Source organism: Vulpes lagopus, chromosome 18 (genome assembly GCF_018345385.1).
Source record: "Vulpes lagopus strain Blue_001 chromosome 18, ASM1834538v1, whole genome shotgun sequence".
NCBI classification, from domain to species: Eukaryota; Metazoa; Chordata; class Mammalia; order Carnivora; family Canidae; genus Vulpes; species Vulpes lagopus.
In genome coordinates, this window is record NC_054841.1 from 972511 (window position 1) to 999191 (window position 26681).

General features: G+C 49.2%; 1 protein-coding gene across 5 annotated transcripts in view; it reads left to right on the forward strand.

Moving 5' to 3' along the window:
• The window catches only part of DIDO1 (death inducer-obliterator 1), a 48486-nt gene that overhangs the window by 9626 nt on the left and 12179 nt on the right, over positions 1-26681 (forward strand). For 3 of the 5 annotated variants that reach the window (XM_041733389.1, XM_041733392.1, XM_041733388.1), the window contains exons 2-15: positions 6310-6463; positions 6974-7090; positions 7952-8789; positions 9467-9788; positions 11792-12004; positions 12973-13183; positions 21498-21951; positions 22039-22198; positions 23171-23287; positions 23409-23513; positions 23727-23862; positions 24129-24654; positions 25057-25210; positions 25976-26065. In XM_041733389.1, coding sequence (XP_041589323.1) covers positions 7048-7090; positions 7952-8789; positions 9467-9788; positions 11792-12004; positions 12973-13183; positions 21498-21951; positions 22039-22198; positions 23171-23287; positions 23409-23513; positions 23727-23862; positions 24129-24654; positions 25057-25210; positions 25976-26065 — 3369 coding nt within the window. In that variant the 5' untranslated portion in view covers positions 6310-6463; positions 6974-7047. The remainder of the gene's footprint in view (positions 1-6309; positions 6464-6973; positions 7091-7951; positions 8790-9466; positions 9789-11791; positions 12005-12972; positions 13184-21497; positions 21952-22038; positions 22199-23170; positions 23288-23408; positions 23514-23726; positions 23863-24128; positions 24655-25056; positions 25211-25975; positions 26066-26681) is intronic. The other 2 variants (XM_041733390.1, XM_041733391.1) reach the window with 2 other exon arrangements.

Consider the following 26681-nt stretch of genomic DNA (forward strand, 5'->3'; position numbering starts at 1 on the left):
TGCGGTTACTGGGAGCATTGCAGAGCTTTTGTTGATATCATTCTGTCTTCTTGTTTACGGTGCTTGGCATGAAAGTGGAGGTATCTCAATTTATTTGTTCATTTTTAAGTAATAAAACCATGCATGTTAACATGAATAACGTGGTGTAGAAACTGTCTTCTAAGACAAAAGCAGTGATAGAGGTAGCATTGTTTTATTATTATTTTTAATAAATCTCTTTGACTTCTGGCTTAACTGACAACATCTGAATTCTCACATCTGCACACAGACTATGGTAACATTGCTGTCACTTAGCTTCTGGAAAGCTCTACGGTGTACTATGAGTGGCCAGCGAGAGAGGCATACGCTGTCTTTTGTGTTTGTGCAGATAATTTGACTTGACCTTCTGAAAGGCCTGTGGGCCATACATTGAGAACGTCTACTCTAATTATGATTAGAAATGCCTCTGCTGTTAAGAAATGAAAACTTTACAAGATAGTTGACTCTGTAAGCTTTAACACCTGGGGTAATGGGTTACTCTTAGGAGGATAGACAATGTCTCTGAGTTTTTTCTATTGGCTCAGCCATGTGTTTGCTTTTTGCAAAGACTTGGTGTTCCAGTGCACACCTCTTCCTCCAAGTAGACCACCTGAAAGGAAGCGAGAGGCCCATTGCGTGGCCAGGGTGCTGGCTGGGTGGGAGGACCCTACGACCTCTTTTGGCCTTAGGCCATATGGGCCTGACTACAGTCTTAGTGTGTAAGTGGCCCTTTGCATGGATTGTAGGATGCCCTTTCATTGTGCCTGTATTTTCACTAGATCCTTAATTCCTGTTGCAGTAAAAATGGGGGTGAGAGTGGCCTATATTGGCTATGGAATGATCCAGTCTTGTGTTGTGAACCCAGGAAACCACAACAGGGTGCAGGGTCCTGAAGTGATGCCCCCTCTTGGTGCCAGAAGGGAGTGCCAGCCAGCCACCCACATACACAATTGGGACCCAAACAGACCACTGTGGATATAAAAACAATAGGGTGGCCAGTTGGGCAGGGGGGTCCTCCCTGGAAGGTCCAGGGTTCTTAATAGCTACAGGACCTAGAAACCCACCTCGAGGGGAAACAGCTCCCAAAGTGCTTAGCAGGGATGACTGGCACTGAAATGTCACACTGTCCTCTGTTGGGGAAGGAGGGGAGGACACTCCCATCTGGGAACCCATTCCAGGGTCATTCTTGGGCTTTTAGGAGTAGCCAAGCTTGCCCCATGTGGCAGATTCTTTTAATGAGTGCAAGACCCTGTACAAATCAAAGGATCGCTGAGAGCCAGATGGTGGCCTTATCTTGGGAGTACCAGTCCCCTACGATGTAGGATTCCTACAGTCCCTTGCAGTGTTTGAGACTGTGTTTTTGTTCATAAATACGAAGGGAGCAGTTTGCTTGGGCTGCTTTAACAAAAGATCACAGACTGGGGGGCTGATTTCTTTCTTCCAGCTCTGGAGGCGCACGATCAGGGTGCTGGTATGGTCAGGCCCTGGTGAGGTGTCTTCAGGGTTGCAGGGGGCAGGGCAGCTCTCTGGGGGCTCTTTTTTTTTAATGGCATAAATTCCATTCATGAGGGCTCCAACTTTATGACCTGAGCACCTCCCAGAGGCCCCATCTCCTAGTAATGTCACCGTGGGACTAGGTTTCAACGTGAATTTTGGGAGCTGGGGGCACAAAATGCAGACCATGGCCGAAGCCCCTCCGCAGCATGAAACAGAACAGTGAAAGCCTCATTTCCTTCTCCATCACTTTGGTAGATGTAACGCAGCTGTTTGGGCTCTTGACGCTTATGTAGAGTTGCCCACCAAGGTCATGCCTGTGTTCTGCAACAGAAACTGAGTAGAGAGAACTCAGTGCCCCTTGCTCACCCATGCTGAGCTGCAGGCCCAGCTTGACACCAGGGCCTGGCTGGGGCATCAGTCCCCAAGAGGCTTTCAAGTAGCAGCTTATGCTTTTTGTCTCCATATACATGTAAAAGCAGAGCTTCCAATTTTCTTAAAATTTAAGAAATTTTAAACAGGGTTGTTTTTAGATTTTCTGTTGATCTCTTGAGAAACTTAACTGTGTTGGGGACACCTTAACTTGATCAGAAGAATTTTAATAATAACAGTGCTTTTTGGTAGAAGCAAAACTTTGAATTAATCAAGTCCGGTTCTGTGTAGATGTTCAAATAAACAAAAATTGGATTTCTTAGTTTACTTCGTGGGCCCAAACCTGTCTTCTCTCCATGGCCAGAACACAGGGTGAGGGGGTGTTTGCTGCTGCAGACCTTTGGGGTCTGTGAGGAGAGGCAGAGTTGCTCTCGAAGCCACCATCTCCATGCTGGCCGTGGCCGCTGCTAACAGTTGGACAGCTTGGGTGCTTTGGGGGCTGCTGCGTCGTTTGTAACTGCGGCTGGGGCTCGTTGGGGGTGGTTCTAGTAATGACTGGATTGCAGAAGAGTCTTCAGTTAGGGGGAAATTTTCTTTTTTAGTCGTTTGAAGAATTTCCCATCCTCTCAACCTTTTATCCACAAGGAAGGATTAGTTGTGAGGCACAGGGTCACAACTGTGCCTAAGTACAAAATGAAAACTTTGGTTTGTCCGAATTTCATCAGAAATAATGAGGCTTTGTTGTAACGTGTGTAATTTCTGGTGGCAGGTTAAAATTATTTCAAGATTAAAATTTTTCTTTTTGGAAATGGCGGGAGGGGTAATGAGGTTTGGAAAAAGTGTTTGGCTCCCTGCTGGGGGCCCTAGCTGTGTTCTAATTGTCTTGCTGTGGAAATAGGAGCTTCATGTGGTCACGCAGCCTAGCATCTTAGAGAAGTTGCTCTGAAGTTTATAGAGAAGCAGAGGTCTTTCAGCGGGTACCTTGCCATCACTCCCGTGTGCATGTGTCCTGGAAGCTGCACCCTCAGATTTATAACGGTCTACAGTCCTGCATCACTGATACGGACTGCTGGTTTTGAGTTTTGATTTTTAAGTAATGTATTACATTTTGGGAGGGTATTTTGGGTTCTGTTTTTAAGAAACCACATCTGGCAGCTTAACATTTTGAAGTTGGAGAATCCAAAGGGAGAATTTAGTGGTTTCAGAATTCTGTGGAAGGAATGCTTGGCCCCTTTGAGTCCAAAGTGCAGAGAAGTATTGTTGCTTTGCACATATCCAAGGTGTACTTAACTAATAGTGTAATGAAGTTCTCACAGTGTGTTTCCTGGATTCCTGGGGGTATCACAGCTCTGCATGGTGACAGTGGCACCGTCAGCCTTCTCACTGAATGGACATCTGCACTGGCATACAGAAGCCAGTCTGGACAGTGGCATATCACAGTATGGTGTGCAGTCTGCGGCTGAGCATCAGTAGGTCACCTAAGATGTGCTGTTTCCACCCTCCACCCCTAATGTCCTTGAAGAGGCAGCAGAGCCTGTTCATTCAGGTGAACCTCACCACTCCAGGGTCCCGCCCCATCCCTTTAAATTCCCTATAATGAAATGGCAAGTACCTCTAAAGCACTTCTGTACCCCAAAGCAGGGTGGCTTGCCAGGGGGAGCCCTGTGCCAGACTGGCCACCCTTTCATGGACCCCCCCCCCCCCCCCCCGTCGTGCAGTAAAGAATGGACGGGCTCTAGTTTTCTTTTTTTTTTTAAGATTTTATCTATTCATTCATGAGAGACACAGAAGCAGAGACACAGGGAGAGGGAGACGCAGGCTCCCCTCGGGGAGCCCGATGTGAGACTCCATCCCGGGTCTCCAGGATCACGCCCTGGGCTGAAGGCAGCGCTAAACCGCTGAGCCACCCGGGTGCCCCAAGGTTCCAGTTTTCAGACCCAGTATCTGGCAGGCATTTTCTCAGAGAGGAATGCACGTGAGTCCCAAGGAAAGCAACTGACGATATTTGTTGCTAATGATAAAATTTGAGCTTTTAAGTAAGAATTACGATTTTGTAGAGCTTGTATCTGCCATCACGAGCTTGATGGCTTACCAGGAATTAGACTTCAGGAGGTGGGTGCCGCATTAACAACTGTGTGTCAAAAAAACAAAACAAAACAAAACAAAACAACTGTGTGTCTTCTGTGTTGTGATGAAGTGTGCTGACACGTGGAGTCTGCGTAAGTCAGTAAAGCAGGGTTTTCCACGTGACCAACATAACGCGGGTACAGTGATGGGTTCCGAGTGTGTGCCTGACAGATCCGTGACTTCCCTGTAGGAAAGCATGGTTTCAGAGGTCTCGGGCTCCACGGTGCAGCTGTCCTTAGGAAACTAGTCCTTGTCAAATTTCATCATGAGGTCAAAGAGCATCCACAATTACCTGAAGATGTTCTCAAATTTAATTTTGGAAATATTGATATATTCCACATAAACAGAAGCCTTTTGGAGCCCTCTGTTTCTAAGACTGTAAAGGGGCCCCCGAGAGCAGAGTGTTTGAAGAACTAGCTGCCTGTTCCTAAATTGCTCCGTGGCCATTTGTTCATGCCGTGAGCAGAGCAGTTGGGAGGCTCTGGTGCATCTTCACATGTGAACTTCCACAGTGTTCGTGCAACTTCTGGTTAGTGGGAAATGGAGCACTTTGCGGCTGAGAAGAAATACTGCACTTAGAAATGAAGAAAGATAAATTTTACGTTATTTCAGTGCATTCATCGCTTGTAGATTGTTCTCATTTTCCCAGTTTCAGGGATGCCCACCTTCCTCTGCCTTCCTGGGGAAAGTGCTTATTACATACATGATATGATTACAGGTTTGGCTGTATCCTTCCTGCCGTGCACTGTGTGGTGTAGAACCACATACTACATTCAAGTGGTGTTAGGGATTAGACATGATTTTTTTTTGTTCTTTTGTCTTGATATACACACTTTTGTTTCATGTGCCGAAATTTTTATTAGAATTTCTGTGTTGAAATTATCAAAACATCATTTTTGCAAAGAAAAAGACAAGGTAAATGAATCCGTTATCTAAAATGATTGGTTGTATTTTGAATGTACTGCATGTCATCCCATTCACAGAAATAACTATATTTTCCTTTTTTATTTTTATTTTTTAAGATTTTATTTATTTATTCATGAGAGAGAGAGAGAGGCAGAGACACAGACAGAGGGAGAAGCAGGCCCCATGCAGGGAGCCTGATGTGGGACTCGATCCGGGACTCCAGGATCACACCCTGGGCTGAAGGCAATTGTTAAACCGCTGAGCCACCCAGGGATCCCTATTTTCCTTTTTTAATTGATTATTCAGAACTCAAATCCAGGAACATGTTTCTTTTTCAGATTAAAGTGTATTTAAATTTGCATTCCTTAAGTACATTTTAATTTCTTTGCCTTTATAAATGCTCGGTGTTGCAAAATATTAAAAGTAAAGTTTATTTCTAGTTTCTTTTGAGAAGTAAAGGTGTCTGAACTGTCCAGGCCTCAATTTGAGATGCGTTTGCCATATGTGAGAGATTTGATGGCTGTGATGGTGGATTGCTAATCAGAGTGGAGTGGGCGCTGTCTCTTTAAGAGGAGAATCATCATAATGTTGTATTTGTTCTGGGGTCGCTAAGGAGACCCTACAAAGTAGTCCCCACCGGGCAGGCAGGTGAGCTGTGGGGCAGTGGAGGTTCAGAGCTCGTCTTGGGAGGGGGCACTGGTGACTGGAGTGTGAAATGTGTGAAAAGATTCACGATGAGGACTTAAACTGGAACAGAGGCTTGTTTGGTGTGTGTTTCAAGTAGGAATGGCGTTCTGCAAGAGAATAATCTAGGAGAACTGTTCTTTAAATTCATGTAGATGAGATGTAGCACATCGACGTTAAGTAATTATTAGTCTAGTCTTTCTTGAGCTTTAAAATGATGGTGTGTCTCCAGTATTAAGAATTTTTAAATACTTCTGTTCGTGGATTTTGTTCAGTCTTTTCATGTTTTATTTGTGTTTCTCTCTGTGTTTGGTTTTATCAAGCTGGGCCCTTATCAGAAGTAGGGTCCTAATTGAAAAGCAGCTGATAACCAGTGACTGGTTTGGAAACCAGGGTACTGCTGAGGCCTCTGCATGGTTAGCAACAGCTTTCTCCCCGCTGCTGCGCAGTGGCCGGGCCTAGCTGCCTTCTGGTAGAGTGCGGTCCAGTGCCTTGCCTTCTGCACAAGCCCTTAGGGAAGGGGACAATGTTCTCTCCTTTTCTTCTCTCTCTCTTTTTTTCTTTTTTTTTTTTCTTTTGACTCCCTGAGTGGGTCATGTGATAACGTATACTCAAAAAATTACTTGGAAAGTTTGAGGCTTTTTTTTTAATGTGGTTTTAGTTACAGTTATATCTATAAATGATTTCCCCCCCCTTTTTTTTCCTTAGGAGCTTACTCTACAGGAACGGTCTTGAGATGATCTTTGTTGTTACCTGTGAGCAGTGACGGACAACAGCTGTGTTCGTGGACCAAGCGATCTTATCTGTCAGGTGTTTGGACCTCCGGAGAAGTTGCCCAACCGAGCTTTTGGTGTTTGGGCAGGTAATGCAGCACCAGTGCTAACAGCAGCACAGTTTTCACTTAATAGGTTTGAAAATGTGTTCCTGTTTGTGAAGTGGCATTTTATATGAAGAACCAGTGTAACATTCATATTTATTTGAAATACTCTAAACTTTAGCCATAAGATGTTTAGACAAATGTTCAGCCACGTGCTGAGAATTTGACTCAGGACACTGTTTTATTTTTCCGTTGGCATTTTATTGGTACAAGTACCCGGCATCATATACTCACTTTGGTAATAAGTGTGTTTTGTTCAGGAGAGTTCTTCCTGCAGAAAGCTTCAGCTGACCAGAAATGTGGTATGGTCCTTGGTGGCACACATGCTGATACCACAATTGCTCTCATAAGCTTCTGTGTGGCCCAGGAGCAAGCTGGCCATGTTCTAGGGTGAGGGTTCTGTAGAGCTAGCAGGAAAGTGGGAAGGAACAGAACTTCGTGGAAAGTAAAGAAACAAATCTGTTTGCATGTGGTTTTGTATTTTATATCTTGAAGGTTTTCATATCCTATCACAGTCCTTCCCCTGTGATGGAAAATGGCATAAAGGCTGAGTCAGCATTAGCGTTTCAATGCGATTGAAGCCTGGATTGAAGTTTGGAAAAAATTTTCAAGGTATATATGATCTTTTTCAGATTTTCTCATTTGAAACAGGAACTGAGTTCATCATAAGCATGATACTTTAATAGTCTATCAGAAAGTGAGAAAAAATAAGTACACTTAACAGCTCCCTGTCATTATTTTCAAAAGTAGCCAACTTACCTCTTACTGCATAACAGCTACCCCCGGAGTGGGGGCTCAGGGATCTGGGCAGGGCTTAGCTGGGCAAGGCTTAGCAGGGTGGCCCTTATCCCCACAAGATGTCCATGGGGGCTACTCAGCCCTTGCCTCACAGCAGGGCTGGCGGGGGCGGGGTACCCTTCTCTCTAGCAGGATGGTTGGACCACTTACATAGCAGCTCAGGGCTCCAGAGTCCAGTCCTGTTGCACACTAGGCCTCAAGACAGCCTGGCAGTTCATCCATCTGCTGTGCCCAGGGTGGTGGGAACGAGCACAAGGGTTGCTGAGCTCACCAGCTCTGCTCACTCCCTTGCACTGCTTGTGCTGTTCATTGTTGGAAGGCTTCCCCGCTGCTTGTGTGGTGGAACCCTGTACTGAGCAGCTAGTGCTGGAGGGATGGGTTTGAGTTGCTAGCGGCAGTTGTGTACTGAATGTTAGATGTGTCTGTTGAGACTTCAGTCCAGAGTCTCCTCAGATCTTCTCCCATACTACCTTTTAGGACCCTTGATCAAGATAACTCGTTTGAATGGATACCTTCACTTTATCTAGGTAGAAAATTGTTTCATCAGTGTCTGTGCTCCCTCCTTTGTGTGAATTAAAAGCTGTGTGTACTTGGAGCTCAGAAATTTGTTATATTGGCAAAAAAAAAGGTCGCCTCATTAACATTGCTTGTGGTTTGGTTCCGTTTCACCATTAGATATGGATGAGAAAGGTGACCCAAGCAATGACGAAGTACCCAAGGCCATCAAACCCACCAGCAAAGAATTCAGGAAAACTTGGGGCTTTCGAAGAACCACCATTGCTAAGCGAGAGGGCGCTGGGGATGCTGAATTAGACTCTCTGGAGCAGCAGCCCCAGCAGCAGCAACAGAGTCTGTCCTTGCGACGCAGTGGGAGGCAGCCAAAGCGGACTGAGCGAGTGGAAGAATTTCTTACAACAGTCCGACGGAGAGGAAGGAAGAATGCAGCTGTCTCCCTTGAGGATTCCAGTGAACCAGCATCTTGTCCCGTCACAGATGTGGAGACAGCATCTGAAGGGAGTGTGGAGAGCACTTCTGAGGGGAAGGGTGGGCCCACGTCTGGCCCCACGGGTGATAAAGATCAACCAGCTGTCTCTGTAAAGGCCAAAGGAGGTGAGGACGAGGATGACACCTCTGACAGTGACAGTGATGGGTTGACTTTGAAAGAACTTCAGAACCGCCTGCGAAGACAGCGGGAACAAGAGGCGGCCGACAGACCCAAGAGCCTCCAGAGCCGCCTGAGGAAGAAGCGCCGGGAGCAGGATCCCACGCAGACTGTGGATGTGGAGGCGGGTGACGCCACAGAGAGCGTGCTGCCCTGCAAGCAGGAGCCCAAGGCTGAGCAGGGCACGGTGTCCCAGGCTGAGAAAGATGGCGGAGACAGGGAGCTGGAAGGGAAGGCCGCTCAGGGAATTGAAGGCGGAGACCCCGGGGATGTAGGCAGGCAGAAGCCTGAGTGTGAGGCCTATGAGCCCAATGCTCTATACTGCATATGTCGCCAGCCGCATAACAATAGGTAGGCCACAGAATGGGGGTGGGGTGGTGCTGATGGTCCCCAGCTTCCAGAGATATCCAAGGCATGAGGACAGTGAGGGAGATTTTTGTCCATTTTGAGGAAATGCATTCCAGAGCTGGGCTGCATGAGTAACTTGTTCACTTGGAAAGGATGAATGAGGTGTTGATTAAAAAAAAGTCATGGAAGAGTAGGGACTTCCTGTAGCCACACGGGGCTTCCCACTGCAGCAGTGGGGGGGGGGGGGCGGCACAGGAGGCAGCACAGGCTAGGGCTCTCCTGTTGTCCTGAGTGTCTCTTGCACAGCACCACCCTAAGCCGACAGGAGCACGTGTGGGCAGGCTGTGATTGGACTGCACCTAGAGCCTGTCTGACTGGATGCTGGGTGGTATTGGGGAGCTACCACCTGGGGTGTTCAGTGGGATGGAGGTGTGCAGATCTCTAGGCTAGAATGCCGTGAAGCCTGCAGCTCACTCCAAATGCTTCTCAAAAAAACCGGACACATAATTGTTTGCTGATAAAGTCAAGAGAAGGGCATATGGATATTCCTTATCTGTTCTCTTTCTCTGTTTTGCTTTATTTCATAATAGGGTGTTAAGATCAATACAGCTTTTTAATACGCCTAAAATTGAGTGTTTATCGTATTTTCATTCCTAATGCCAGTATTTTTACCATTTTAGGTTTATGATTTGTTGTGACCGATGTGAAGAATGGTTTCACGGCGATTGTGTGGGCATCTCTGAGGCCCGGGGAAGACTCCTGGAAAGGAATGGCGAAGATTACATCTGCCCAAACTGCACCATTCTGCAGGTGCAGGACGAGACGAACTCAGAAAGCACAGAGCAGCAGGAGGCCAAGTGCGGGCCGGCAGACACAGATGGCACAGACTGCACAAGTATAGGAACAGTAGAGCAGAAGTCTAGCGAAGACCAAGGAATAAAGGGTAGAATTGAGAAGGCTGCAAACCCAAGTGGCAAGAAAAAGCTCAAGATATTCCAGCCTGTAAGTACTTGTCTGAGAGGTCACTGATAGAGGGTGACCTTGTAGGTCTCAGACTCCCATCAACAGAAAAGTCAAGACTTGAAGAGTTTCCTTTTTTTGGAACAGTTTAAGTTTTTCGCTGCAGGTGGCATTATGTTTGCTGCAGGCTGGGCTCTGGGTGCAGGTGATCCTCTGCATGTGGTTTCGTGGGCCTCCTGTGTTCTGTGCTCCTTGGGACACCACAAGGGACCTTTCTTTATTTAAATCTTAGCAGCCACATAGACTGTTAGTATCAAGCTAATATTTTCCTAAAACGAACTCATCTTTTAAAGTTAGTTTTTCCTTAAATATTCTTTTTGGAATCTCAGTTTTCACATACACGTATCAACAAAATTATTTTGAGTTCCTGAAGTAAACATGCACCTATTTCACCTGACCTCACCATTCTGAGAGGGCTGGTAGTCTTGTACCTGCCTCACTGTGAAAAACCAAGAGCCATGCTGGTGAGAGGGGTTGGCAGTGAGACCACTTCATCCCTGGTGTCCGAGGCACCTCGCATGGCGGCTGCTGGCGTCACCCTCTGGAACAGCCTCAGGCACTCTGGTGCTCCCACCAGCTGGGTGTTAGTCCCCTTTGAGGCCGTGGTTCTTTGTCACATCTCTGGTGTGTCATTAGCTTCTGATGCTGAGGGACACTGCTACAGGCTCTTGTAAGCATGTTCCCCCAGCCCTTCCTGAGGCCCTAGATAACCTTGAATTGGAGGCCTGTCCTTCAGCAGGTGTTAGGTATACAGAAGGCTTGAGGGCTCTGGAAGCCTCAAGGTGGATGTGCTGTGAGGTCTGGACCATCTAAACATAGCCAGCCTGGAGAGGTCAGGACGTACTGTATGATAAATAGTAATGGTATTAACTGTGTCATATTTGGTTATTAAAGATTCACGGAGACATAAATTAGTGGGAAGAGTTACTTTAATTTCACATTTTTGTTTTTCATGTTTGAGGGTAGATAAGCTTAGATTCTATTCTTGGTCAAGCTTGGATTCTATGTAAAAAAAAAATAGTCTCAGAAAATCTAATTGAAGAGATAAGATTTGGCTCAAGTACATTTGAGGGACACGTTCATGTGTGTTTTAGTCTTGGGACCATCAAAAAAAAAATACTTTAGCAATTGTTAACAGAAGCAGTAGGGTTAGGTCTTGATAGATCCCTCTGGCTGCATAACAAGTGACCAAGTTTTAGCAGCTTCATACAGCAGGCATTTAAGCTCAGCTGCCATGGTCAGAAGCCTGGGCCTGGCTTAGCCAGGCCTTTGCAGGGGTCTTAAGAGACGGGACCCCTCTGCCAGTGTAGGCTGGGGTCTCATCAGAGGCTCAGTTGGGGAGGGACCCACCTCTGAAAGGTTCCAGTGGCTTTTGTGTGTGAATGTGCCCTGTGCCACGTCTGTGGCTCAGCAGTGCTAAAAGTCACTCACTGTTTGAGATTCACATTGAATGGGTGTTCCTGGATTCCATCTGGCAGCCTCACCCTCATGGAGGCCCCTCACAGGAGCCACTTGCTTCTTCAAAACCAGCAGTGGAGTCTTCTCTCTACTACAAGGCCCAGCCCCTCTTGTGACATTTTCTCTGGATGAAGCCAGACCCTTTCGATTGCTCAGAATCGTCTCATTTGGAACCTTAGTTACATCTGCAGAACTCCAATTTGCCCTTCAATGGAACCTTAATGGGTGTGAAACCCCATTTTGTTGGAAAGGCCCCAGAGCATGTGTGTCAGGGCAGAGTCCTAGGGCCCCCATCCAGTTCTGCCTGCCACAGGTGGTGTGAAGTGTAGTTACTGTGGGTGCCCTGCCTTAGGTTGAATCGAGTCAGGCACTTTTCAAGAAACAAAGATAATACTTTGTGTATTAAAAATGCTGTTAGCGTCTCGTAAAATTAGCAAGCTCAGCACTACAAATAGAAATTTTACAAAGTGCTCTAACTGCTAAAATTGGTAAGTACGTTGTTTGAAGCCACATGTTTTGTTCTGCAGGTTGTGGAGGCTCCTGGTGCCTCAAAATGTATTGGCCCTGGGTGCTCTCACGTGGCGCAGCCTGACTCAGTTTACTGCAGCAATGACTGTATTCTAAAACATGCTGCGGCTACTATGAAATTTCTAAGTTCAGGTAAAGAACAAAAACCAAAACCTAAAGAAAAGACCAAGACGAAGCCAGAAAAGCTCATTCTTCCGAAATGTAGTGTTCAGGTAAGTTGATCGAGACCACCCATTTGAAATGGTTAAGTGTCTGCGTGTTGCAGGCAGGCACAGTTGATGGGTTTGTGATGCGTGGGGGACATCAGGCACAGGCGGAGTGCCAGTGGGATCAGCTGACTCATCCTCCAGCCTTCACGATTTCCCTGTTACACACAAGCATATATTCTCCCTCTCCCAGAGGGAGTCATTAGCAATGGCCGCAGTAATGCAGGTGCAGGAGGGAACTGAGCCTTCCATCCGGGACCTGACAGTCTTGGGAGAAGAACTGGGGTTTGTCGGAATCTCTGTGGCATTTAGACTCCAGCAGTTGGAGGTGGGAAGTGGGTGTGTCTTGTTTCAAGACCTAGCTCTCGGAATTGTCTCTCTCCTGTGCTGTGTGTGATTCGAGAAGAGTCCTGGGTGCTTAGGAATCACAGGCCCTTGCTGGACCCTCGAAGCCCTCGCCAGGAGTGGCTCAGGTCAGCAGGGTGTATTGTGGCCCTCATTATATCTGTGATGAACAAGGCATAAGTAGTGCCTTTGGGGGAATTCTCTCAATGTTTTTCAACACTTGTTTGGCCTTTAGGTGGTACAGTTTTTCAGACCGGTGATTGTGAGTTTGGGGAACCCCAGAGCAGTGCTTGCTGCTATGCAGAGTACCATGGTGACCATGCCAGGCACCTGGCAGAGGAGGTGGGACACCGCTTTCCTCTGGTCTCCCAGTGTCCACAGCGTTCACCCAGTACACTATCACCCAGGTCCTCGTTTGTGTCTGTCCCTCCATGGGGACCTTCAGATTGCTCAGATGTGCTAGTGTAGCCCAGCCCTGCTGCTCAGCAGATGCAGAGCCCCCGGTGAGGGTGGTGAGGGGCTTCGAAAGACCCCAACTGTAGAGCATATCATGACCTTTGTTGCAAAACAGGATGAGCAAAGGCTCCTCTCTGACCTCCTTAATGATTAGGGTTTTGCTGGTTATCCAGGCAGGCATTAGAATCTCTTCTCTGCACAAAAGACCAGCTCCAGACAAGAAAGAAAACACCGTGAAGAGGGCGACGATGGCCCCAACGAGGAGCGAGGTCCTCGCGAAGGAAGCAACCAGTGAAGGCACGCCGTCCTGGGCGAGCGACCACAATTACAATGCAGTAAAGCCAGAACAGACTGCTGCCCTCTGGCCACCACTGTTGTATAAATGTATGTATCACCTAGGGGTAGTGTCTGGAACCCTCTTGGTCTTTCTGGACAGCTGTCACATGGGCCTGTCCAGGACCAGGAGCTTTAGCCATGGTTAGTGCTGCAGCTGTAAAGACGGAAGCAGATGCCCGAGCCCTGTGAACCTCCTCAGTCTGTCGGCCCTTCCTGTCCATACACACCTCAAAACGCTGTACAAACCTCATTGCTAAATGTCTCACCTGGCACCTAATGTGTTTAATCTCTTTAATTTTCACTGTCGGGCTCCGGTAAGTATCTCTGGTCTTCGGCGAGGTTGTGCTGGGTAGGTGTGCTCCTGGCACCCAGACTCTGGCCTGTCTCAGCCCTGCTGGCTTAGGAGTCTGTCCACCTTGTCTGTTCTCTGCACTGGGAGGGCTCACCTTCCTCTCGTGGGAATCCACTTCTGCAGGTACTGTTGCACCTGATACTCAAGTGTGATTTTCAGGAGTTAAATTATTTTTGATCCAACAGGAATTTTTTTCGTGTGTGACGCAAATACTACACACACACACACACACACACACACACACACATTCAAGTGCCAAAGGCTGTTTACCACTGCTGCATATGCTCCAAGGTAAGTGAGTGTGACCTTCTGGCCCTTGGAGCAGTGCCCTCAACTGAAGGGAGAGTGCCAGCAGCACCCAGGACCTGACTCTCTCTCCTGGAGGCCTGTACTGTCGGATCAGACCATCCCCACCTCCACCCCTGATGGTTCCGATAGCTGCATGAGGCCCTGGTCTTTTCTCTCCATTCTGGCTTCTCAGCCAAGCACTCCTAAATTAAGTTTTGAAAATTTAAATTGATCCATAGGGCACATCTTACTCTATTATTAAGATTTTCTTTTCTTTTCTTTTAATATTTATTCGTGAGAGAGGCAGAGGGAGAAGCAGGCTCCCGGGAGCGAGCCCATGCGGGATCACGACCTGAGCCAGAGGCAGACGTTCAGCCGTTGAGCCTCAGCGCCCAGGCATCCCTATTTTCATTCAGTTTTAATTTATATGTGTTTTATGTTGTTTGTACCTTTTACGAAAGTACCAAAAAATTAAGTAGTTTTAAATTCCCAGACTATAAGTGTGTGCTGCTTATTCCTGCAGCTGGATGCTCCCACGGGTCCATGCTACAGCTGATGGGGTTGGGAAAGTGTGTAGCTGCTCACTTTGAGAATGTAAGTGTCCCGAGGCTTGTGGAATGGAGTCTTAAGTAAATTGCAAGGCAGTTCTAGGTGGGTAGGGGTGGGGGAGGTTAGGGGTGAGCTGCTCAATCACAGGTTAATTGATTGCTGTATTAAAATAAGTCCCTGATACACCTTAGGTGGTTTGAGGTAATTCCATGCTAACAACATATTTCAAATCTTAAACGAAGTAGCACGTTTACGGAGGTCATGCACATACCTGGAAGTAAGCATCATGGACCAGTGAACACTCAGGGAGCAGTCGCTTTGGAATATGGTGCTCCGGAGCTCTGAGTTGGTCATAGGCACATAATAAAAGGAAGCGGGGTCAGGAAGCCCAGAAGCCCTGGGTGGCTGGCTTCAGTACAGCTCCCATCCCTACCATCCAGACTTGGAAAGCTGCCTCGAGGCTCCCAGGGTGCTCCCAGTGTGAACTGGGAGGGTGAGGGTGGGGGAAGACGAGGGGAGCACTCAGGGTAGGGAGGCCCAGAAGGAGGCTTGCTTTTGCTCCTCCTCACCTCTGCTGCTTTTTCTGCACATCAGCTCACTAGCTTGACCTGCTGCAGGTGGGACAGAGAAGTGTCTGATGGTCCTTTTCAGCACATGTACATCTCAGAATTAAAGCTGATGGATATCCACAATTATAGCATGCATAAGGGACATTTTTAAGCTAGTTGCTTCTGATCCTTTTTTGTTATCCCAGAAGTGTCATCTTCCGGTCACTGGTAAAATACCCGACTTCAGCCTCGGTGAGTAGCAGTTGTGTCTCTGCCTCTCCCCCGAACCATCACCTCACAGCGGGGATGTCAGGCAGCACGCACACATGCAGCAGAACCCTACATGCCACAAGGATCCCCTCCTGCCTTTCTGGCTGGCTGCAGCGCATGCTCCTCTGGGTTGGGCTAGGTTTGGGATACAGCTGGTGTTGGGACAGGTGTTAGGAGGAACCGTTCCCACGTTTTGACTTTGGTGCATATCAGGTCTGTGGGGAGATCCCTATTCAGCCCATAGTGGGAGTGCCACTGCCCAGGAGGTGTCCTGGGCCATTCCATTCCCCACCCCCACCCCCAGGCCCCTGCTACTGACCCTGGGTTGTGGGTAGGGAGAGCTGTCCTGTGAACAGGGTGTGAGGGGACCTCCCATCAAACAGGCAGGGATTTGGCAGCCTTTGTGCTTCTCCCCACGGAAGGATCAGCAGAGATGCTTTGCGTTCTCCAGGTGATGAAGTTCACATATCATTCTCCCTAGTTTTTAACTTTCTGAGGATTTCTGTATGGTTCCTTTTCACATAGAGAAGTAACTGCTGCTTCACTGCTTCCTTAAATCATGACATTCCTGTTTTGATAACTATTTTTTTCTGTTCTTTTTCACTATTGGGTCAACCTCCCGTTGTCAAAGCATGAAGAGGGCTGAAAACTTTTCTAAAATGTCCCTGATTGATTAGCATTTGGATGTGGAATTCTAATATTCATAGGCACAATTCCTGGTATCTGGGACCCCCAAATGGCTTATTAGGGGACTAAAAACACTGGGATTCTGAACAGATTTTGACTGGATATGTGATTTCTACAGTTTCATCTAGCTTTGAGAATAGAATGGAAAACCATAACCATCTCTGTACACCAAGACTCAGATTTGTTAAAGCAACCTGACGCAGATAGAAACATTTCCCCTATTAAGTTCATGGGCACACCACACAGATGGTCCACCTGCTTGTGAAATGGAGCAAGGAGAACACGGATTGTCGTGAGGATAACTAGTGGTGTGGGCTCCAGAGGCACACTTCAGAAGCCCTGAGCAGAAACCAGTTTCCTTATAATAAATATTTGGGGGATATTAGGGCTCAAGAATATATCGTAGAAATGTAAATCCTTGAGAGTGGGTAGTCGTGAGTTTTATCAGTTATGTGAGCCATTTTTAATCCATCTATTCCAGAATTGTCATTGGCAATAAAATGGTTGGGGACAAATCATACCTGGTATATCTGAACCAAGGTTCTCCCCCTAGTTAGAGGAAAATCCAAAACTTGGACTGATAAGGGATTTAATTTGACAACTCTATGCTATCCCTAATGTCTGGAATTCCCTTGGTTCTCAGTGGTATTCTTTTGGTATTTCAGACTTTTACTATTTACAAGCTTAAGATACAGCTACCTTGAGAAAATGAGGTCAAGGAAAGGTTTCACGTGTACATGAACTTGAACATTGGAGTTAAAGCTACAAGTAGTACCCAGTGCTGCCTCCTTAGTTGTACGGCAGCCACTGGAACTTTCCAGCAGGATTGGCTTCACTCCACCTGCCCTCCGTTGAACTTCGTATGACCTTGGGGAGCTGTGGGTCAACTGGTGCCTAAAGTGGGAAGCTACAGGGACGTCCCTTTAGTGGCATCAGTGTTCTAGAGTCCATGGTTCCCTCAACGATGCCGCTGTGAGCCCTCCGATACGGCACAGGAGTTTCAGGGGCATTTGCATCAAGTCCTGATTCTAAGTGTGTGATGCGTCCCCGTGCAAATAGCTATATTCTTTGCTTCTGTAAACCAAAGAAGTGCTGAAGTGAAGGCTGGGCCCTCCTCTAGTGGCAAGAACCTGGAGAAGTTGAGCTAGAAGCACGCAAAGGTAACTGCTGCAGAGCCCCAACTCTGGTCTGCACAGGGCCAGCAGCCTTGGGGTTTTCTGTGGGATGGGGCCCTTTGGGACAAGGGACTGACGGGAGGGTCAGTGGGCTCTCCTAACGTGCCCCTACCCCGCTGTGTTGGGTGAACTAGTAAACAATTAAGGTACAAATGATACTAGTTAAAAGCTCACTCTGTTAAAACTGGTTGTGCCTGTTAACTAGTTTGAGGGATCTCAGGAAAGCAGCAGCTCCACTCCCAAGTGAGTGTCAGGTCCAGGATCCCATCCTGCCCTAGCAGTGGGCTGCTCACCCAGTTCCACTCGTGTAGTCAGGAAGAGTGAGGCACCTTCCCACCCCCAACACACACACACACACACAAGGCTTTGATCCCATTTTGTTTGGTTCATGTTGAGGGATGATCTGACCAGTTCTTTTTTATAGATTACCCATTCAACCTGAATCAGGTTTGGGGTTTAATATCAAGATAAAACGTGTGAAACTTGTTTCCAGGTGTATACTTGGTCTTTTACAAGTGGAAAGTTACGGTGTAAGTCACTCAAATATTGGACACCAGTAAGAAAAAAAAGCCTAGAACATCTTTGTGGAGCCACGCCGTGACGGTTTGGCTGCGATCTACATAAAGACATTCCAAAGATGATGTCTAGCTGAAGAGCATCAGGGATGTAGCTTATGCTTTCTTGAGTGTTAATTTGGGGATACATATTTCCTGATACGAAAGCAAATTGGTACTTTATTGTGCTTCCAAAAAAAATTCACTTTAAAACAAACAGGCACAAAAAGCAAAATGATTTTCTCTTGCTACTGTTAATTTGACTTTTCACAGCAGAAGGCTTGACGGGCAGACAGCTGGAGTGGGAAACCTGGTTGTGCACGCGTCACCCTGAGCTGAGCACGGCGCGGCGGCCTGCAGGGGCCCTCGGGGCCCTGGCCTTGCCCTTCCTGCGGTAGAGCCCTGGGGTGTGCCCTGCGCTTGCCGCCCGATGCACTGGGGACCCGGCAGAAGTGGGGGGCACGCGGAGGTTGCCGGCAGTGGGAAGCAGGGGCTGGGTGTCAGCCGTGGGGGGGTGTCACGTGTGGTCTCAGCTGGGACCTTTGAGGCCCCCCTGCACCCTGGAACGCACCCCTACCTGAACAGCCCTCCCGCCAGAAGCTCACTGTTCTGTTTTTGGCTTTTCCAGCCAGTCGCTCGGGCGCTGGGCCTGCCTGAGACGAGGGTAACTTCCATCTGGGGATTTTTAAGGAAAACTGGTACCAGTCGGGGCCGGACGAGAGCACAAAGGGCTTAGAGCCTCCGCCGCGCTCTGAGGGCTCAGGCCGCCCGGGGCTGCCGGAGCCGGAGCCGAGCCTCACCTGGGCCGCCGCCTCCGCCCGAGCCGCCCGCCCAGGCCCGCCAGTGCCACCCAGTGGCCGGCGATGCGGCGCCGCAGCCTCCGCCCGGCGGGAAGGTGGCCGAGGAGCGCGGCCGCTGCGCTCCCCACTGGGCGGCCAGCCGGGGAGGGCTGGGGCTCCGCGGGGCTCCGCAGACTCCGCCCGGCCCGCCCCGCAGGCGCGCCTCCTCCCGCAGCCACCGGGGCCTGGTGCCCGGCGCCCCTGCCCTTCCCCACGAGCAGGTCCCGGCTGTCGTGGCACCTCGCCCTTGCTGCCCGCGCCCCTGCAGTGCTTGGGGGAGTCCTCGGGCTCCAGAAGCCACCTCGAGCGCTCTCCTAGAACAGCACTTTCTGGTTGGTTACGCGGTTACTCTTCGCCCTTCTGTAAATTCATACCCGGCACGATACACCGTGAATTCAGACGAATCCTCAATTTTAGCTCTGCTCAAAAATACTAGTGTTCCTGTCACTATGAGGACATTGCAGCACACATGGGGTCTGTCTCTGGCAGGAGCTCACACAAGTCTAGCTTGCAAGGGCACCGACTGCAGCTGTGTCTCCAGCACTTACCAGATAGGCACTTGCCAAATATTGGCACATTTTAAACATTTCCTGATAGAAGAGGGTCATGTCCAACTTGCTGGTGGAGACCATCAGTTTCAGAACATTGTACTATAAGAATTTACTTACCTGATTATACTTGTCATATACTTCCCAAAGCACAGGTAGGGGATAATGAAAGTTACTGTAACAAGTAACTATGAAATAGCATGATTTTTAAGAAAAGCCATCCCGAGATTTTGAAACAGATTGCCTGTTTACCATTAAACCGTTTTTGGATAATAGGTCAGTTTAATCACATGTATTGAGAATGTCCTAAATACAATCTTGCTTTGGAGTTCTGCTGAATGAGTGGGGAAACCCTGCTTAGACCGGCGGCGCTACTGATCTTAGCCTCTGACCGGGACATCTTGCAGTGAGTGTTCTTAGAGTTAAGTTTTTCACCTGCAGCCACTTAAATATCAAGTGTCAAAGACACGGGTGTCCTGTACGTGCCCAGCCTTCCTGGGGTTTCTGGAAGTGCCTTAGGCCAGCTTATTTTGAGCATGCTCTTAAAGTCTGCTCCACAGAGTTTTGTCTTGGTGAAGGGCAGGGACTGCCCCGTTCTGGGCCTCACTTTTCACGCTGGCTGCTCCTTCCTGCACAGCTGCTGGCGGGCAGAGGCCTCCCTCTGCTCAAGGCCCGTGTGCCCTGGGCCTTGCTGCCATCTGGCCCTGTGTCCTTGCTGTGCTGCCCTTTCCTCGCTCCCGCTTCCCATAAGAAAAGGTACCTCCATCCCTTTGACTTAACCCCAAACTAGCAGTCCTCTGGGCAAGGTGGGCCTTGCAGCCAAATGTGAGCTTCTGAACGTTGAGGTAGGGTACTGCCCGAGGCCTCTGCACCTGACGTGATGCGGTGCTCCGAGGAGGCTCGAGGTTCCCTCTCGCTTCAGGAGGCATTCTCGCTGTGTGGAGTGTGCTTCCTTTAAATGAAATCCAGTTCCCCAGGGCACAGCAGGGTGGATGTGGCATGAGCCATCTGCCCCGGGACAGTGGGCAGGGGAGGTGGCCAGGCGGCTTAGGCCTGAGGCTACCAGCAAGCGCCGGGCTCTGGTGGACAGGCCACCCCGGGCAGGGGCAGGCAGGAGGCGTGAGGCTGGAGAGCTGCGTGAGGTGACCATACAGGATTGAAGGGCGGAACTCCTGCCTGGTAGTGAAGCAGGTTAAGCCCTGCCCTAATTTGGGTCCTTGCAGTAATGCTGTTGTTACAAGCTTCATAAAATGGTCAAGCCTTGTTTATCTTAAAACGTGGGAAAACCTTGAGATGCCAGGGCTTTCCCGGCTGCTGGAGGAAGGGGGTCTGTGGGAGCAGTTGCCCTGGCCCTCCACAAAGGCAGCCAGGCACCCACAGCGGTCTTGGGAGTGCCATCCCCTGGTCAGGCCTCTCTGTGGGCAATCCTTCAGATTGAGACTTCACCCTTGTTCGTTAGAACACTGACTGCCGAGTGGATGGTTTTTAATCCCTGGGTTAAACCGAAAGGTGCTGGAGCACTTGTGGAAGGCTGACTGCGAGGTTCGAGAGGACCCCGGACCTGGGGAGACAGTGCATCCGAGGGTCCTTCGGTGGCTTGACTACCGCCCTAGGTGGCATCCCAGTGTGCTGCCCTGGCTCGCTTTCCAGGCCCACTGTTGTGACCGTTTGGCTCCTCCTGACCCATCATCGTGCGCTGTGTGCAGCACCTCTGTGGCCTTGCTGGGGTCACCACTCCCTGACCGGCCAGCTCTGTCCTTGGAGGGCCAGCTGGCCGTGGGACCGAGGGGCCACAGCACTGGCCCAGAACCCTCTTCCTTGCTCACTGAGACCTTGATTCTCATGGTCCAATACAGTACTGTTATAATCAGTCCTTTATATTCTCTCTTTGTGAAGAGAAAGTACCGACATCATAGAGTCTTGTGCAAGTTGAGCAGTTTTGACTGCATCCTTGGTTAGACCAAAAGTGCTCATTTATTCTCTTCCCCAGTAATGGGTACAAGCAGAGGGCTGCCTGTGGGGACATTGTCACACAGCCACTTTCCCTCTTGTACCAGCGTGGTCATTTCCACTCGACTTTGGTCCAGGCCATGGTGAGCACCTGCATGCAGCTGCAGGCCCGTGGGCCACCCTCCCAAAGCCCCGAGAGTGGAATGTCCATTGGAAGAGAATGTCTGTCTGACCTGTCCTGGGATTTTCTAAATTTGTGTTTACAAAAAATTACACTTGGCCTCTTCATGAAAGTGCTTTTCTACTTCAGTCTTTTTGTTAATGCACAATTTGCCTTTCAGTTTTCAACTTTCGCCAATGATTGAAATTAAGCCTGTGGCAACTTGGGTTTGTTACTTAAAATAAAAGGCTTAATGTAACAAAGTACAGCAAAGCATATTTTTCTGAAACAATACGTGCTCGTGCTCATCTGTATGGCTGGCAGCCCTTAATTGTCACACTTCTTTCCTGGATTTGATAGTTATTTTAAGTTGCTGTCCCACAGTCACGCAACCATGCAACTGCCCCCAGCCTCACTAAGCATGTGTGCATCTCCTTTGCAGCCACAAAGGAGGATAGGCGGGCAGAAGAGAGGACCACAGCACCCAAGAAAATGCCTCCTGCAGGCCCATCGGCAAGTGGCAGACAACCTTCGCCCAGAAATCTCCTTCCAAAGAAGTCTCCGCCCTTTGCAAACGCAGCAGCAGCCAAAGTGGCCATCAAAAAGTCACCCTCGGGCTTCAAGGGCCCTGGACCCAAGCGGCCCTGGCTCTCGGCCACCCCCTCGGCAGGCACACCTGCTGCCAAGCAGGCAGGGCTGGCACCTGGGGCTGCTTCCAAAAAGCTACCCAGCTCAGCCTCGTTGGTGGGGGCCGTCAGGAAGCCTGCAACCGCCTCTGTGTCCTTGGCTTCTCCAGCCCCGGGACGCCTGGGGTCCTCGAACCCCACCCTGTCACAGCCAAATTCTCAAATTCGGCAAAATATAAGACGCTCCTTGAAGGAGATTTTGTGGAAAAGGTGGGCTATTCTTGATTTCTTATTGTGAAAGTGGTTGAGTAGACTGTGGCTGCAGCAGTTCACGCAGTCCATTCTTGTTCCTTCTAGAGTCAATGACAGTGACGACTTGATCATGACGGAAAGTGAAGTAGGCAAAATCGCCCTCCACATTGAGAAGGAGATGTTTAACCTCTTCCAAGTCACGGACAACCGCTACAAGAGCAAATACCGCAGCATCATGTTCAACCTCAAGGACCCCAAAAACCAGGTGTGTGCAGGTGGTCCAGAGCAGGGTGCGCCAGCTCTCAGGGTCTCCGGCCATGCCTCACCGCGGTCATCTGGACGCTCATGTCCTTGCAGTGCGAGGGCCGCTGCCCCACTTCCCTGGGCGCTCTCAAGTCCGGCCTGGTCTCACCAGCTGCAGCTCTTCTAAACGTGGCTGTGCAGTTTCGTTCCTCACAGCAGCTCCAGAGTAATGTTCCAATTCTTAATCTTAGTTTATGGCTAGCTCCATATTTGAGCTTCAGACAACCTTTTCTGCCTTGTTATGGATCCCCATCATTTGAGCCTGCCGATTCGGGCTTCCCTAGAGCAACCATAAGTGGTCTTGAACATGTCGCCGTGTAGTGCTCCCCATTTGGGCAGGTGCTGTGCTTGCATGGGGAGGGGACCCTGAATCCTAGCAGCTGTCGGGCAGTGCTCTTCCAGTGGGGTTGAAATGGGAGTTAGCTGGGAAAGCATCAGCCACTTGGCCTGGTGTGGTTCCCCCACCTCCTCACTTCTAGGGCGCACCATCTTCAGGCCTTTCAGGCCTTCTCTCCATTTGCCTTTTGAACCCTTAGACATGCTTAGAAGCAGAGTCCTACACCCTGACTTCCTGTCTCACTGCAGCAGTCTTGTGGCCGAAGTGATTTCTTCCTACCTTTATTCCTAGCTCTCTGCTTTTTCCTCTGAGGTCTTTTTAGCAGAGTTGGCACAGCATGGCCTATGAGGGCAACTACTGACCCTCATGCCAGTGTTGTCCGGACCCACTGGCTCTGCAGCGGGGGTGGCCTGGCCTTTACCCACCCCCCCGTGGGCGGGAGGGGATACGGGTGAGATCAGGCCCCTGCCGAGCCTTGTCCTGGGCCTCAGGGCCTCTGGCAGAGGCTTCTCATGCTGCTGTTTCCTTCCTATTCCATCTAGCATCTTAGATGCTGAAATGTTTTTGAAAAAGTGAATGAAAGCTGTTTATTTTTAGGGGCTCTTCCATCGTGTTCTGCGTGAGGAAATCTCTTTGGCAAAGCTTGTGAGAATGAAGCCAGAAGAACTGGTGTCTAAAGAGCTGTCCACGTGGAGGGAGCGGCCGACAAAGCCTGTGAGTGCCAAGGGAGGGGCGGGGGCACTGGCCACTGGGCCCTTCTGGGTCTCCAGGGGTGAGGCAGGAGTGAAGCCGTCTGACTGAGAAGGTTTAAGGCTCTCTGTTCTTTTCATCTCAGGTGATGGAGTCTAGAAATAAGCTGCACAGTGAAAATAAAAAGACCACCACTAAGCAGGAACCCGTGCCTGACATGGAGGATTCTCCACCTGTGTCTGACTCAGATGTAAGCCTTAGGGATTTCCAGAGAGAACAGGAATTGAGTAAAAGTAATCTGTTGCCAGGGGGCTTAGGTCTCTGAGTTGTTGGGCCAGACCCTGAGCTGCTAACAAGCAAGCACGGTGTGCAGCGGCTCTTCCTAGCAGAGCTGCTGCTGTGCTGTTACTACACAGATGGAGGGAGGTGTGACCTGCTCAGCCCTTCCCTCTTCACCTTGCAGGAACAGCAGGAGTCGGTGCGAGCCGTCCCGGAGAAGAGCACCGCGCCCCTCCTCGACGTCTTCAGCAGCATGTTGAAAGACACCACGAGTCAGCACCGGGCACATCTTTTTGATCTGAACTGTAAAATTTGTACAGGTGAGATTTGTAATTGGGGGCTTGAAACTTTGGAGCTGAGGCTTAGCTTCCTTTTGTTGAAATGACTGATCCTCCTAGTGACAATTGTACTGAACCCAAGCCTAGCGAATTGAAAGACCAGAGTGGTTTTCTGAAATTAATGGAGTTAAACTCTATCTTTAGAATGTGCTTTTATTATTATTATTACAAGAAATTATCTATTTGGGGGCAAGCTGTGCTCTTGAATATGTGGGATTTCTCAGGAAGGCTTTCGTCATGTTCTTCAGGTCAGGTTCCATCGTCAGAAGATGAGCCGGCTCCAAAAAAACAAAAGCTGTCGGCTTCTAAGAAGGAAGAGCCAAAATCCAAGTATGAGGCCTCTCCCTCTGAGCCAGTTCTTAGCTCCGCTGATGAAATGATATCAGAAACTCTGCCTGAAAATGCCTCTGAGCCAGACCTGGAAAGTGCTTCTCATGCGCACTTGGAGAGAAAGTATTTCCCAGTGCCACCAGGAGACAGCCACCCAGAACCCTCCACCCTGGAAGGCCCCTCCGGCCCAGCCACCTCTGGGGGCACAGTGCTCACCACGGTTACGGTATCTGGCCGAGACCCCAGGACTGCGTCAAGTGGGTCGTGCACAGTCACGGCCCCTGCGGCAGCCCGCCAAGATGGTGCTCACACAGTGGAACCCCGACAAGATGTCCTGAAACCTGCAGTGACCTCGGTGACGGTGCCCAAGTCCATACTAGCTAAGCCGTCCTCATCCCCTGAGCCCAGATACCTCCTGCCTGTGCCACCACCACCACGCATCAGGTGCGTTCTGCATGTGTAGTGTGAACAAGCCGTGACTTCATTTCCTGCGGGTTAACAGGAGTAACAAAGGGGGGAGATCCCCTAAGTTCAGCTCAGATCCACCAAGAATACAACTTTGCTCTGATAATTTGCGTAGGTGTGAGAAGCCTGGCTTTAGCATGGTTATTTTAAATCTACAGATCTTGAAAACTGAAATGTGGCCTTACAGTCATTCGGGTTTGTTGCCTATTCAGTTAATTTTTTCTGGACCAGGATGTCTATAGCATCATGGTTAAAGTAGCTAATTTGAAGAAGCTACTAAAATTTGCAGGAATTTACTCTGCCTTTATAATTCCATAAAATCTTCATACTTTGGAAATTGAGCAGAGAGAAAAATTAATTTTCTCTGGTTTTGTTTTACAGCCTCTCCGAGTCAAGGTCCCCTCCAGAAGGAGATACAACCCTCTTTTTGTCTCGACTCAGCACCATTTGGAAAGGATTTATTAACATGCAGAGTGTAGCGAAATTTGTCACTAAGGCGTATCCCGTCTCTGGGTGCTGTGACTATCTCAGTGAGGTTAGAACTGAGAGTGAGAGCGTGTGTGTGTGTGTGTGTGTGTGTGTGCACTTGTGTGCACATGTGTCTTCCTGCTATGACTATCTCAGTGAGGTTAGAACCGAGAGTGAGAGCGAGTGTGTGTGCACTTGTGTGCACATGTGTCTTCCTTAGCTGTTCCGACCTGATGCTGGGGTCACATGTATGGCAGTCTTCCAGCAGAGGGTCAGCATGCATAGGATCCAGTGGAGCCTGCTCTCATAAACCATCAGGTTAAGCAGTTTGGACACTGGTGGAAAGTTGAATGATAAGTTGGGTGTCCCAACGTTTATGAAAAAGCGAGATGGTTTTCCTCCTCCCTCTGTCCAGCAAGGTTGTTGAGCCAGTGTGTGAGCCACTCCCAGCTGGAGGCGTGGCAGCACATGTGGACATGCAGCAGCTCTTTGCTTTTCCAAAGTCAGTGTGAATAGCACTAATATTTACAACCTTAGCGAGCAGAAGTAAGTCACTTCTGGATCATGTCTCAGTCCTTACTGTACGTACGTGTTCGTGACACATAACCTAGAAATGTTCTCAGTTTGGCAGAAGGCCATCATGTCACGCTCATGCTTGGTAACTCCTAATCCTGGATGCTAACCGAGCAACATTTACTGCTGGTGTTAACCATGTTCTGTGGAAGAGTTGTGCTCTTCTTGACTCTCGGGTAGTTTGGTGCCTTGAAGTTACTACGTCAGTCTAAAGTGCTGCGGCTGTACTGGTTGTTTACTCAAAGTACGTTTTGTTTAGGACCTGCCGGACACGATTCACATTGGTGGAAGGATCGCACCCAGAACAGTTTGGGATTATGTCGGCAAACTCAAATCTTCTGTGTCTAAGGTACCTGCCATAGTCTAATCTCTGCGCCTGTGGAGGAAGGAGTTTGTGTAAATGCAACTCTTCCTTTCACTTTTCACCTTGATGGGTTAGTACTTGAAACTTCAGCCTATAAGCTAGTTAAGTAGTACTGGGTAAATGTTTAAAATTACATTTATGGCAGGATAACTGTGTGTTTGGGTAACACGGTGATGGCAGTTTTATTATGATTATGTTAATGTGTGTACAGTTCAAGGTTAGTGAGAAACAGAATGTCTCCTCATTATTTCTGTGACTGAGGGAACCCACAGGTGCCGGAAGGGGACTGGCTTCCAGGAGGCCTGGGCCCTGGGTGGACCTGGGGGCTCTGAGCCCCTGAGCTGCGGCCACAGCTGGGTGTGTATGCGTGGGGAGGGCTGCGGTTTTCCTCAAGCCCACACGGGGCTCAGACCCTCTGGTCTCATGGAGCCTTCCCATGATGGAGCCGCATTGGCTCTGGTGTAGATCGTGCAGCCAGGTGATTGGGACCACCGTCCCCACAGTGCACGCCCACGCTGCCCTAAACCTGCATTGCAGTGGATGATGTATCGGTCCGAGGACACTACAAGTGGGGCTGCTTTGGAGACCGTGGGCTAGAAGC